At 45.0% G+C, this 14,937-nt stretch overlaps 1 protein-coding gene across 9 annotated transcripts in view; it reads left to right on the forward strand.

The window, feature by feature from the left end:
• PPFIBP2 (PPFIA binding protein 2) overlaps positions 1 to 14,937 on the forward strand; it is a 308,186-nt gene that overhangs the window by 74,874 nt on the left and 218,375 nt on the right. For all 9 annotated transcript variants that reach the window (XM_068259523.1, XM_068259524.1, XM_068259526.1 and 6 more), the window contains one exon: positions 9,451 to 9,665. In XM_068259523.1, the coding sequence (XP_068115624.1) occupies positions 9,451 to 9,665 (215 nt within the window). The remainder of the gene's footprint in view (positions 1 to 9,450; positions 9,666 to 14,937) is intronic.

Genomic DNA, 14,937 nt, shown 5'->3' on the forward strand with positions numbered 1-14,937 from the left:
CTGTAAAAAACCACAAACTGTGGCTACTATTACAAACCGCACATCTAGATTGCATGTCCCCCAAATAACACGATTAGGTATTTTTGTCCTCCAAGTAACAAGTAGACAGGTGTATATCCCACATAACAAAATTAGACCAGTTCCCAAATAACACAGTTGAGCAGCACAACCTTCGAAATTATGCAGGCACAAACCTCAACTTAATTGGGCTGCATAACCCTATAATAAAATTAAGCTGTATATCAACCAAATTACACAATAGGACAGCATGTCCCCTCCAAACTAAATATGATAATTAGGCAACATGTCTCCCAAATTACTCAACTGGGTAGTGTATCACCCAAATATCACAATTAGGCCGTATGTCCCCCAGTCTATCCACATGTCCCTGATAGTCTCCATCTCTGTGTTTTTTTATTCTCTATCTCTGTGTTTTTTTATTCATCTATTACAGGGGTGTCCAACTCAATTACATAAGTGTTCAAAATCTAAAACGTATAGTCTAATTCCCGGGCCAAATCGTTCATTATGATTTAACATTTATTGAGCAGTCTCAAGCCGCAGTGGAGTAGTTTAACATTTACCTGCTCCAGTGCTGCTTCTGGTCTCTTCAGTTCTGCTCCAGTGCTGCTTCTGGTCTCTTCAGTTCTTCCTGACAGCCACATTCTCTATGCTGCATACCTCTGGTTCCTCAGGTACGTCACGTGATCGGGAGTAGGAGGTAAGGAAGCACAGAGCATGTGACTTCCAGGAAGAACATAAGAAACACTGCTACAGTCAGGTCTATAAATATTGGGACATCGACACAATTCTAACATTGTTGGCTCTACACACAACCACAATGGATTTGAAATGAACATGATGTGCTTTACGCAGTCTGTCAGCTTTAATTTGAGGTTGTTTACATCCACATCAGGTGAATGGTGTAGGAATTAGAACAGTTTGCATATGTGCCTCTCCTTGTTAAGGGACCAAAAGTAATGAGACAGAATAAAAATTATAAATAAGTTTCACTTTTTAATACCTGGTTGCAAATCCTTTGCAGCCAATTACAGCCTGAAGTCTGGAATGCATAGACCTCAACAGACGCTGGGTTTCATCCTAGGTGATGCTCTGCCAGGTCTCTACTGCAACTGTCTGCAGTTCCTGCTTGTTCTTGGGGCATTTTCCTTTCAGCTTTGTCTTCAGCAAGTGAAATGCATGCTCAATCGGATTCAGATCAGGTGATTGACTTGGCCATTGCATAACACTCCACTTCTGCACTTCTCCACCTGCCCTACCAGAGGTCCGAACACCCTTGACCACTGCTACACGGCACTGAAGGATGCATACAAAGCAGTCCCCCGAGCAGCTCTGGGCTCGTCGGACCACTGTCTCATCCACCTTATCCCAACCTACAGGAGACGCCTGGAATCGGCTAAACCGACCATTAAGTCCATCAAGGTCTGGTCAAACGAGGCAAAACTGAAACTACAAGCCTGCTTTGAATGCACCGATTGGAAGGCCCTGGAAGCGCCAAACTTGGATGAATGGGCTGATAACGTTGCCTCTTACATCAGTTTCTGCGAGGACTCTTGTGTACCAGCAAAATCCTTCAAGCTGTACCCGAACAACAAGCCATGGTTCACCAACAAGCTGCGGCAGCTGCAGAGTCGCAAGGAGGCTGCGCACAGGTCCGGCAACCGAGAGGACTATAGAAGGGCAAGAAACGACCTCAATCGCGAGATGAGAGCTGCCAAAAAAGAGTATGCTGAAAGAGTGGAACACAACCTGTGCTCAAACAACCCACGTGCCGTATGGAAGGGGCTGAAGGCCGCCACTAACTACAAGCCACAACCCCAGCAGGCGCCACCCAGCCCAACACTAGCAGAAGAACTCAGCAGATTCTACTGCAGGTTCGAGAACCAGGGAGTACCGGAGTGGAACCCGGCTACTCCACCTCTGTGCCCGACAAACAACAACCTGCCCTCTCCCTCGGTGGTGAGCGAAGCCGAGGTCCTGCGCCTCTTATCAACACTTAATGCCAGGAAAGCCTCCGGCCCCGACGGAGTGTCCCCAGCCTGCCTGAAAACCTGCTGTCGACAACTTGCTCCCATCCTCTTCACCATCTTCACCAAGTCCCTGGAGGAAGGTAAAGTCCCCACTTGCTTTAAGAGGTCTCCTATCATACCTGTCCCTAAGAAGCAAGGGGTCTCCGATCTCAACAACTTTAGACCCGTAGCCCTGACGTCCGTAATCATGAAAACCATGGAGCGTGCAGTCCTAGCCTACCTCAAGCTCTCCACTTCTCCCGTCCTAGACCCCTACCAGTTTGCCTACAGGGAAAACAGGTCCACCGATGATGCGATCAATATCTGCTTGGAGCTCATCAATGACCACCTGGACAGGCCGGACACGTATGCTAGAATACTCCTCCTGGACTTCAGTTCGGCCTTCAATACCATCTGCCCACGCATTCTGCAACGGGACCTTGCGGCACTCGGAGTCCACCCAAGCCTACAACTGTGGATCACAGACTTTCTCACCAACAGATCCCAAGTTGTCAGACTGGGCGATATCCACTCACAAGCAGCAATCACGAACACAGGTGCTCCCCAAGACTGCGTCCTGTCACCACTGCTGTTCTCCCTCTACACAAACAACTGCAGATCGGAGGTCGGACTCCGTAAAGGTCATCAAGTTTGCCGATGACACCACCATCATTGGCCTTGTCACCAAGGACAATGACCAGGAGTACCGCCAACAGGTGGAGAGTATTTGCATTTGGAGCAAGGAGAACAGGCTGGTCCTTAACACTGCAAAAACTGTTGAGCTGATCATTGACTTCAGGAAGTCTGCCCCGCCCCCGCCCCCTATTCATATTGACGGCACCGAGGTAGCCAGGGTGCCTTGTGCCCGGCTTCTGGGTACTATAATTTCTAGTGATCTCAGCTGGAAGCCCAACATCACTGCCACCCAACGGAAAGTACAGCAGAGACTCTTCTTCCTCCGCCAGCTGAGAAAGTTTGGCATGACTCAAAAAATCCTAACTAGCTTCTACACTGCCACCATTGAGTCAATCCTCTGCTCCTCCATCTTGGTCTGGTATGCTGGGGCCACCGCCAATGACAAGGACAAACTCCAGAGGGTCATTAGGTCAGCGGAGAGGATCGTTGGGTGCCCCCTCCCCTCTCTTGCCCTGCTACACAACAACAGACTGAAATCCAGGGCTCAGAGGATTGCCAATGATCCTTCTCACCCAGGCCACCACTACTTCAGCCTGCTGCCACTGGGCCGGAGGCTTCGGGCCATCTCCACAAAGACCACGCGACACAGGAACTCGTTCTTCCCCTCAGCGGTCAACCTCCTCAACGCCCTCCACATACTACCATCAATGCAAGCCCCGACAAGCTGCGGGGCGGTCTGTGCCATGGCGGATCGTTCAACCAACCCTCCAGACTAACCATCTCAGTGTCGCACTAGAGACTGTGATGCTTAAAGATGTATAGGGAAATGCAATACTACGTATAGTGGAATTCAATTGTATAGAGCAATGCAATGTGTAGTAAAATGAATTGAAATGTAATGCTAACTCACGCTAACCGATGCCTCTATGGCTCGCTGCTATCTATCTATGTCTCTACCTATGTCTTCTCTCTGAGCCAGATGTATTGTGCCAAAAACAATTCCGGGCATGACCCAGTCATGCTTGGCGAAATAAAGTTTTCTGATTCTGATTCTTCTTTCCCTTCCTTCAAAAACTCTTTGGTTGCTTCTTCAGTATGCTTTGGGTCATTGTCCATCAGCACTGTGAAGCACCTTCCAATGAGTTCTGAAGCATTTGGCTGAATATGAGCAGATATTGCCCGTTTTATTTCAAATCCATTGTGGTTGTGTATAGAGCCAAAAATGTTAGAATTGTGTCGCTGTGCCAATATTTATGCACCTGACTGTATGTTGGGAGGTGTTTTTGGTGGTGGTGGGGGGGGGGGGGGAGCGTGTAGGTGTGTCTTACCAGTTACCGGTGGGGGGGCAGGGTTTGGATCCAAGGAGGGAGACCAATGCCAATCTTGTTGGGGGGAGTGGTCCGAGCCCTGAGTTATTGCTGCACCTTGACTTAAACTAACAATGTTTCAATCAGAAAAACTGTCACTGCTGTGCTCCTCTGGTCTGGAAGGCAGTGCGCCGTCTTTGCTGCTTACAATGATGGACATTGAAAGCCCTTGAGGGCCACATAAAATGGCAAGGAGGACCGCATTCGACCCACTGGCCTTGGATTTGACATCCGTCACATCTGTGAACTATTAGTGGTTTCGCAATTCCTCTCCACCAGGTTGGCTTGCTCTCCTCAAGAGGACCATCTCCAGCTGATAGTTTTACATGATGGCACACAAAAGCTGCAAGTAGATGTGGTGACATGTCGCCAGGAGAAGCAATGGAAAAGCAACCAGCCTAGTGAAAACCTACAGGCATTGCTGTAACAAGGAAATGTAAACTCTCTTGTGCATGCTTCCTTGTACCACTCTGCATGAGAGAGGATCAGGAAACGGCAGGAGTGGGGATGGGGCAACAGCAGCTGGGTGGAGGGGAGATAATGGAGCTGTTGCCCTACAAATGCCAGTACTGAGTCAGAGCTGCCATTAACTTTGAATCAGTGGCATAGCTAAGGAGCTTTTGGGCCCAGTGCAAGTTCTACAGGATGGGCCATTTATATGGATACACCTTAATAAAATGGGAATGGTTGGTGATATTAACTTCCTGTTTGTGGCACATTAGTATATGTGAGGGGGGAAACTTTTCAAGATGGGTGGTGACCATGGTGGCCATTTTGAATCCAACTTTTGTTTTTTCAATAGGAAATGGGTCATGTGACACATCAAACTTATTGGGAATTTCACAAGAAAAACAATGGTGTGCTTGGTTTTAACGTAACTTTATTCTTTCATGAGTTATTTACAAGTTTCTCTTTGTTTACAGCCATTGACATATCGCTGAGATTAACACTTGAGGAGCAGCTAGAGATTGTGTTGATGTCTGGTGAACACAGTAACTCGGTCATTGCAGCAGATTTCAATGCAAGACACCCTACGAGACCACCCATCTCCCATGATACACTTAGCAAACTGCTTGCTAAGTTTTGTGAAACTGGTTCAGTGTTGGATTTGCCAAAATGTGGACGCATGAAATTTGTCACTAATGAAGAAACATCAGTGTCTGTCCTAGCTTCATTCAGCAAGAGCCCACAGCGTAGCCCTCGCCGCATGACACTCATGAGTGGCATTAGTTGAACATCCCTTCGGTGGATATTAGCTACTCACAAATGGCACCCATACAAACTCCAGCTACTGCAGCATCTAAACGAGGATGACCCAGATCGGCGCGCTGAATTTGCAGAATGGGCAAAACAAAAATTGGAACAGGACCCTCAGTTTACGCAGAAGATTTTGTTCAGTGATGAGGCAAACTTTTATGTGAATGGTGAAGTTAACAAACAAAACCACTGCTATTGGTCTGACACTAACCCACATTGGATAAATCCCTCCAAGACTATCAAAAACATTGATTGTATGGTGTGGTATATGGGGCACAAAGATAGTGGGGCCATTCTTCATCAATGGAAACCACAAGGCCACTAGATATGTGAAATTGCTACGTTATGATGTTTCCCTCGTTATGCACTGAAGCTGGCACGTTCCCTGAGTTTTTCCAGCAAGATGGTGCACCACCACATTATGGGTGTCAGTTTCGAGCATTCCTAGATGAAAAGTTTCCTCGAAAGTGGCTTGGTCATCGTGGGCCAGTTGAATGGCCCCCAAGGTCTCCCGATCTGCCCCCTTAGACTTTTTTTTTTATCTTTGGGGTCATCTGAAGGCAATTGTCTATGCTGTGAAGATACTAGATGTGCTGTGCAGCACCTGAAACTACGGATACTAAAGGCCCATACACACGTCGGATTTTAGCGAACGACCCGTCGTTTGAACGTTCCGTCGTTTGGACGTTTCCGCGTCAAATCCGACGTGTGTACAGACTATCGTTCGGGTGATAAGACTGGTTACCAGCGATCCGCCCGGCGGATTGTTGGTAACCAGTCTTATCACCCGAACGATAGTCTGTACACACGTCGGATTTGACGCGGAAACGTCCAAACGACGGAACGTTCAAACGACGGGTCGTTCGCTAAAATCCGACGTGTGTATGGGCCTTTAGCCTGTGCTAACATTTCTCCTGCGGTGTTGCTATCAGTGTGTGAAGAGTGGGAGAAGAGGGTTGCATTGACAATCCAACACAATGGACAGCACATTGAACACATTTAATAAGTGTTCAGAAACTTGTAAATAACTCATGAAAGAATAAAGTTATGTTAAAACCAAGCACACCATTGTTTTCTTGTGAAATTCCCAATAAGTTTGATGTCACATGACCCTCTTCCTATTGAAAAAACAAAAGTTGGATGAAAAAAAGAATGGCTGACTTCAAAATGGCCACCATGGTCACCACCCATCTTGAAGTTTCCCCCCTCACATATTCTAATGTGCCACAAACAGGAAGTTAATCTCACCAACCATTCACATTGGGCCCCTAAGCACTAATTCACATGGTGCAAAAAAAAAAAAAAAAAAAACTGCCAAGGACATCACAGTATGAGAGGTTTATGGAGAGTAACTGTTAGTGATTACCAATATTCAAAGCATATACAGAAGTGTTCATTACCAGCATAGCACCATTGAAGAGCTAATCCTGCAGGTTGAGGGAGGGCCCTACTTGAATAAAGGGGCTCAGTGTGATCACAACCTCTGCATCCCCCATTGCTATGCCACTGTTTTCAATCAAATACCATGTCTGCAGAATTGTGGCTAGCTGAAAAGTAGAGGAAATGCATAGCACTGATGTGTGCTGCAAATTAAATCAACACATTTAGCTTTTTTTCTTTTAAAACTATTACCGTAATATCCATAAGTTAATGCCGTAAGGTACTGTCATTGCAAATAATATATGTTTGTAATACACATTTGTAATCTTTCTTTTGTATTGAGCTGGTGTTGTGGGGACACCCAGTGGTGAGTTTGTGGAATTTACAAATTCCTTATGAAAACAAAAATCATATAAAAAGAATGTGGAAATCCCCAGCAATAACATAAGGAATCTGGCCTTCCTAGAATGGTTTGGTGACTACTGGATGAATGTTTTATCATGAAACAAATAATCAGTGATTTATTCCTTTTAATGAGTTTTATTCTATTATTACTATGCATTTATGCCGTGCTTTTACCATAGAACAGAATACATTGAATACATGCAATTAGCTGTCTCTGAGAGGGATTCACAATGTAATGCGCCACTATAGACTAGGGTCAGTTGTGGAGGGAGCCATTTACTGTGTATTTGAGGTATGAGATGAATTCAAAATGTACAGAGGAAACTCATGCAAACTCCACACAGATAGTGTCCTGGTCAGATATTAAACTCTGGGCTTTATTGCTGCAAGGCGAGAGTGCTAGCTACTTGGCTATTGTGCTGAGTACTATCACAATCACCACTTTGCTAGTGTAGAATCTGTTCTCTGTACTGCACTGCCTTTTCATACAGACATCTAGAGACCACCAATCAGCTGCAAGTGAGGGCAGGTTTAGGGCCTGAGCCCACTAATGCAGTTGTCTGCTTCTCTCCACTTTTCCGCATCTGTAACATTGACTTGTAACTGAAAAGAAGACACAGCTGCGTTAGTGGACTCAGGCCCTTTCTTTGGCTGCACTACACCAACGGATCCGTTGCTGGACAGATTCAGTGTAAGGACAAGGAAATCCCTGTATGCTAAAAATTCATGTAGTGTTGTGCGCTGAAACAGATGCACTGCCATTACAATATACCAGCAACCCATCTGGCCAGTAACTGATGTCCTGATGTAGAATTCTGACTTGCATGCAAATAGTACCCATTCTGGAAATCAGACGCACTTCCTGTAGATTTTTACTGGCCCATTTAACTTTAAAGTGTAACTTCACATATAGAAATGGGAAACTACCGCTTTCAGTGTTACTACACAGTATTGTACCATGTTAGCCATCAGTAAAAGCAATACGGTTTGAAACAGGATGATACCATTTATTGGCTAAGTTTGAGATAAATGAAAAGTAAGCTTTTGGCTACTAATAAGCCTTCGTCGTACTTGGTTCCTGCATATACCAAGTCCGTCCGATGGAGGCTTATTAGTAGCCAAAAGCTTACTTTTCATTTATTATAAACTTAGACAATAAATGGTATCATCCTGTTTCAAAACTTCTTAGTGTTACTACTCAAAATAGTCTGTTGTTCTGTGTAATTATGCTGCAATGGTTGTTCACAAAATCCATGTACAAGTGTTCTAGCTATCGCCATACTCATTCGAGAAAGCCTAGGACAAAAGTATGTTTGTTTTTTTTTGTTTTTTTTTGTTTTTTTACAGATCTTCTCCTCCACCGCAGCCTTGACACTGTATTCCAGCCCTAATATCACTGCATCTGCCAGCTACTTCATGCTTTTCCCTGATCCTACAAACCCCAACGCTGTCCATTTCCACTGTGGAAGCTATGCTCGCACATCTCTGATCTATAGTGAGGTGTGACCGTTGCTCTTTGCATTGCACTTCCTGTTCCTGTATGTTTCCAGGAAGCAGGATGGGCATTCACAGTTCATGAGTATAGCCTCCACTAGGCTAAAGATACTGTGTAGAGAACAACGGCCAGCCAGAGGTACCTCTGATTGGGGCAACAAAATCAGCAATTCTGTAGAATTGCATAATTAATGGAGGACAATATAAACTTTATGCATTTACTTTATCTACTTTTTTGTAAGTCATAGAATGCAAGACATTTATTGGTGGATTAAAAATGAAAATATTTTAATAGCATTAATTTTGTGCTGCTGATATATCATAGCAGTTGTTTTTCAAAGGCAGAATCTCAGGTTAAGTAGGTAACAGGTATTTTATGTAGCCATTTATACTTGAGCTTCCATGTAAGGTGCCTCTGGAGCTGTAACCCAGGATTGAAGTTCATTCCAATCAGTAGCTGATACCCCCTTTTCCCATGAGATAGTGTGGTGAAACCCCTCTCATAGTGTGATGTCAGGACCTAGGCCATGAAAGTTTCCTGTCTTGAACCAACTGCCAAACAACCAGTATCTCCCTCTGTGCATATGTATAGCTATAAAATAAAAACACAACCATTGAGCTTATCGCAATGTTAGTGGGTGTGGTTATAAATAAAGGCAGTTGGTGCTGTCTTGTTTAAAAAAAATAAATAAATAAAAAGTACTCCCTCTCTAGGGCATCAAACCAAGATCATGCCATCCTTTCTCTGCACATGAGCCATATTAGAAAAAGAAAAAATATGGCATTTGTTTGGATGAGTGTATTTCAAATATTATATTTGCAAAATACGGTACTTTTCATTTAACAAAAAAAAAAATTGTAATGACTTTTGTTCTTTACAGGCACGAAGGCGGTGACGGAGTTTGCCGGTGGAGTCTTTGAAGTGGGATCACCAGTTCCACCAGAATATTTTGGAGCAATAACTGTTTTACATCTAATAGAGGAGCTAAGAATATCCCTTGAAATGGTGGAAAGCCCTAAAGACCGGGAAGCTCTGCGGAACCAAATTCCCAACGCCACGGCCTCTTATGTCATGCAGTGGCTGGAGAGCAACCTGGTGAGTGATGGAAAGAGGATTAATTATATGTACAGTGTTTTTAGAGGTGTATGTATATGTGATTAGAGGGTGTGAAAACCTTTGTCCACAGCCAAATCCCTAGTGAAAAGCAGTAGGACCACTGCAGATACTTCCAACTGGTCTAATTGTTGAGATCTGCATCCGACCCACAGCCCACACTTGACAAACTGTCCAACTTGCTGTTGAATGACAAAACTGCATCCAACCAAACTCTCAAGAGACTCCCAAACCAATACAAACCCAGTGAGCACTACCTGTCAGCAGAGGGAGCCATGGAGTTAGCTGAAGAAAAGCAAGACACAGAACATTTATATCTCGCTTCTCTCCTGGTGGACTCAAAGTGCCAGAGCTGCAGCCACTCGGACACGCTCTATAGACAGTAGAAGTGTTAGGGAGTTTTGCCTACACTCTCCTCACTGAATAGGTGGTGGCTTACTGGAAAAGCCATGGTGTCCTGTGTCAGAGGCAAAACCCTTAACCAGTACACTATCCAGCCCTGGAAAATGCTCTGTTTGTGAGTTTCTTTTGAATGGCTGCACCTTGATTCTGCTTCCAGGAGCAAGCATACACTGAGACCCCCCCCCCCCCCCCCCCAATCAGTCTCTGTATGCAATCATGTGATCTATAATATCACATGACCAAATGCAGGGATGTATTGGGAAAACAATGTGCATGGCTGTGAGTCCCGGGAAAGCATGTTAGCAGACTGCGTCTGCTGCTGGCTTCTGCACACAACACCTTCCTGGGCTATGCAGTTTTGCTTTTGTTCACTATGCACTATGGCGCATCCTGCCAGATAACCTGCACAATAAGAATTCAGATAAATTACCCATGGGTTCTTAAATCCACATACACACGCTCAACAAAAGTATTTTAAATGCATGATTATCAAACAACTTGAAGAAGTTGGACAACTTTTGTCCAGTAAAAGATGTGCAAATGAGAAGGTGTGATCACTGATAAGAGGCAACCAATGACTGATAAGACGCAGCTCAAGTCAGTCCAGTAGTTGGATTGACTTAAAGAGAAACTCCGACCAAGAATTGAACTTTATCCCAGTCAGTAGCTGATGTCCCCGTTTACATGAGAAATCTATTCCTTTTCACAAACAGACCATCAGGGGGCGCTGTATGACTGATATTGTGGTGAAACCCCTCCCACAAGAAACTCTGAGGACCGTGGTACTCCTGGCAGTTTCCTGTCTGAACCTTGTTGCAGTGTGGGAAATGGCTGTTTACAGCTGTTTCCAACTGCCAAAAAAGCATGCAGCAGCTACATCACCTGCCAACAGTAAAAATGTCACCATGTAATAAATGTCCGAATGTAAATCATGGATTTAAAAGATTTTACAATGGGCAAACACTGACTAAATCATTTATACATAATTATTGTAAAAATTAGGCACTTTTTATTACATAATTTTCACTGGAGTTCCTCTTTAAGCTGCGTCTTATCAGTCGTTGGTTGCCTCTTATCAGTGATAACCGTGACAAAAGCTGTCCAACTTCTTCAAGTTCTTTGATAATCGTGCATTTAAAACACTTTTGTTGAGCGTGTGTATGTGGCTTAGCTCAAAGCTAGGGATAAAGTAATTCCTCCTGCTTGGTCAGTTTTTGCAGGCTAGCACTGTCTGGTAGCTCAGTCCCTTCTTGGACTCCGTAGCTGGTGTACCTCATGGATCTCCAGACACGGCCAGTTGTCTTCTATGGCTCGTAGTACTGGTGTGAGAATTTGATGCAACTCCAATCTCCTGACTCCATCTGATACTGGCTGAGAAAGCTGCATTCCTTACTAGAAGCTGATTGTAATTAAAAATTTAAATTATCAACTACATTAAAGCCTTATACACACACTAGTTGGTTTATAACCAAAACAGCCGCCTCTGACGAGAATCGTGTGTGTGTGTGTGTGTGTGTGTGTGTGTGTGTGTGTGTGTGTGTGTGTGTGTGTGTGTGTGTGTGTGTGTGTGTGTGTGTGTGTGTGTGTGTGTGTGTGTGTGTGTGTGTGTGTGTGTGTGTGTGTGTGTGTGTGTGTGTGTGTGTGTGTGTGTGTGTGTGTGTGTGTGTGTGTGTGTGTGTGTGTGTGTGTGTGTGTGTGTGTGTGTGTGTGTGTGTGTGTGTGTGTGTGTGTGTGTGTGTGTGGTCTGTGACTTCTCTCCCCCACCTGATGCGTCAGTGAGAGTCCAGATCATCCAGTCCAAGTGCTGCCTGCTTTCCATTGTTCTCACATTTTACCCCTCCTGCTCCATGACACTTTATTGTACCCCGTGTCTTGTCCCTTTGTCTCCTCCATTACAACAGAAGATATTGTTAGCCTGCAAGCTAGTGACGTGTGTGTGTGTAGATTGCAGACCTGGACTGGCGCCCAGGCATCAAGTCCCGATCCCTGCAGAGGACAGTAATTGTGTGTGGGGTATTCACCTTTTGATGCAGGCACTCTCCTGAAGAAGTTCTCATGGTATATGCAGCCGTACACGTGTGAATTATGTAATAATTTTCTAATAGAATGTTAGAAATGCAATGTGTTTTTTAAAAAGCCTGCTCTAAAAAAAAATTAAAATAAAATGCTGTGCTGACTCCTGTAGTGTGCAGATACAAGTGAGGGGTTAGAGGTGGGTATTCGATTTGAAATGATTGATGCATGTTAAGCCAGTGCTAATGGCATCCTCAATCTTCTATCCATTGTTCCTGCACATCTCCCTCTAAAGCTCTGCACACACGCTCCACCGGCGATGTAAAAAAAAAAAAAAGCGATCCCCAATGGTTAGTTTTGAACAGACGATGGAACATGTTTAAATCCAGCAATGGCACAATCACAGTCTGCCGATGGGTATGTTAGGGGAAATGCGTAACTAGCCACACGTGAGTAGTTTCAATTTAGCGATTATTGTCCCAACCGATCTGCTGGGACAGATTGGTCTACATGGACAGTAATCACTGTCTTTTGCTGTCATTGGGACACCTTCTTGAACGATTCTCGGCAGAGCTGTTGATCCTCGTTTGAGTGAGCATGTGTACGGAGCTTAACCACTTGCCGACCGCACACTAATACCGTGCGGCGGCAAAGTGGTAGCTGGAGGACCAGCGACGCAGATCTGCGTCGCCAGGTGCCTCCCTAATTAATCAGGAAAGGCCGCTCGCGCGAGCAGCCGTTTCCTGTTAGATCACGGAGTGCGTCTCCGTGAATAGCCTGCGAGCCGCTGATCGCGGCTCGCAGACTAAATGTAAACGTAGGAGACGTATGTCTCCTTTGTTTACAATGTACGGCGCTGCTGCGCAGCAGCGCCGTAAGGCAGATCGGCGATCCCCGGCCAATCAGCGGCCATGTGACGGGACAGCCTGTCACTGGCTACACAGGACGGATAGCGTCCTGTGCAGCCTCGATCACCGGGGGGGGGGGGGGAGCAAGTAGGAGGAGGGGGAATTTCGCCGCGGAGGAGGGCTTTGAGGTGCCCCCCCCCCCCGCAACATGCCTGCAGACCGGAGCGATCAGACCCCCCCCCTGCACATCATCCCCATAGGGGGGAAAAAGGGGGGCGATCTGATCGCTCTGCATGTAACATGATCTGTGCTGGGGGCTGCAGAGCCCACGCTCTGCATGTAACATGATCTGTGCTGGGGGCTGCAGAGCCCACCCAGCACAGATCATAAAAAGTAGCGCTGGTCCTTAAGGGGGGGTAAAGGCTGGGTCCTCAAGTGGTTAAAGTAAACCTGAGATGGGCTAATAAAAAGATTTGCTACTTACCTGGAACTTCCTCCAACCACATGAGCAGTGATGTGTCCCTCGTTGTCCTCCTGAGTGCCTCCGTTTTCCTGCTGTTAGTCCCGGTAACCAGGCTCAGTCACGCCGGTTGCTCTTCTGCGCATGCGTGGAGGCACTTGGGAGGATGACGAGGGATGCATCGCTGCTCGTGGAGCTGGAGGAAGCCCTGGGCAAGTATCAAATCTTTTTATTAGTCCATCTCAGGTACACTTTAATGCTAGGCATGCCCTGTACAATTTTGTAGTACATCAAGTAAATGATCAATGCCGTGTTTGCCTGGACTACCATTTTGCCACCACTTTTTCCAATCAAAAAGTTTTATTAACACTTTAAAGAAAGCCCAAACTCTTCAGTATACGTATAGTCATACATGCCATTAATGAACACATTCTCATGCTATATACTATAAATCAAAAGGCATACATGACGGCATCATATCACTCCTATACCACTCCTCCTCCCCCCCAGCTCGCTGGCAGGTTGGGAACATACAGTATCTATTCAGCAGACTAGTGGCTACTGTACTGGACAGTACATGGACCAAGAAAAACCACCATCATTGTCGAGTGCCCCTCCTTATAGATTTACATACTAACTTCCTAATAAATCTCACACTATGTCATAAAGTTTATAACCGTACTATGGAGGAACCTATGCTTATATTTCGATAAAATTAAACAAAACAAAGTAACTACCCACTAAACCTATCAACCCTCTGCTAGGCCCACTAGTGCCAAGTCTAACAGGTCTGTATATCATCAAATCAATCACTTTAAAGCTATGTGAGGGACTTAGGAGTTTTTGGAATCCCAGGATTTAGGGTATGTAAATCCAGTACTACTAACTAAAAATCGACATCGAATCTGACTTTCCATTATGAGGTTGCCCCTGTTTTTTACCAGTAATATAAATATATTAAGGGGTTCTAAGGATTTCAGTTCTGTAGAGATTATTTGGCAAGTGGCTAATATAATGGTTTTTGAGAAAAGAAGAAGAGAAATCCTGCACAAATTGCTGCACCACCAATTATCAATATAACAAAACTTTATTAAACATCCCTCATGCCCTCTCTCCAATTTAAATTTATGAATGTATCTACATGTGGTATATGTGCAGGGCCGGATTTCTGGCAAGGCCACATAGGCCATGGTCTAGGGCACCAGAAATTTAGGGGCGGCTCAGTGAGGGACAGTAAAGCTGTTCCATGCAGCCATCCTTATCTACAAGGTCAGCTTTAACCTTTAAACTCTCTGTCCTGTGTACTTGTGTCGTCCCTGCAAGACCTGTAAGCTCTATCCTGCAGGTACACTTCAGCCTAACTCACATGGTGGCACAATGGGTCCATCATTAATGAGATGGCAAACATAACGTAAAAGTTCTTAAGGAAAATATAACATAACTTATACACGTATTACTGAAATAGTTATTGTCTGTGACTATCAATGATGTAAGTAGAATTCTCATTGGGGCACACGGAGATAACAACCAT

This window comes from Hyperolius riggenbachi, chromosome 11 (assembly GCF_040937935.1).
Source record: "Hyperolius riggenbachi isolate aHypRig1 chromosome 11, aHypRig1.pri, whole genome shotgun sequence".
Lineage (NCBI taxonomy): Eukaryota > Metazoa > Chordata > Amphibia > Anura > Hyperoliidae > Hyperolius > Hyperolius riggenbachi.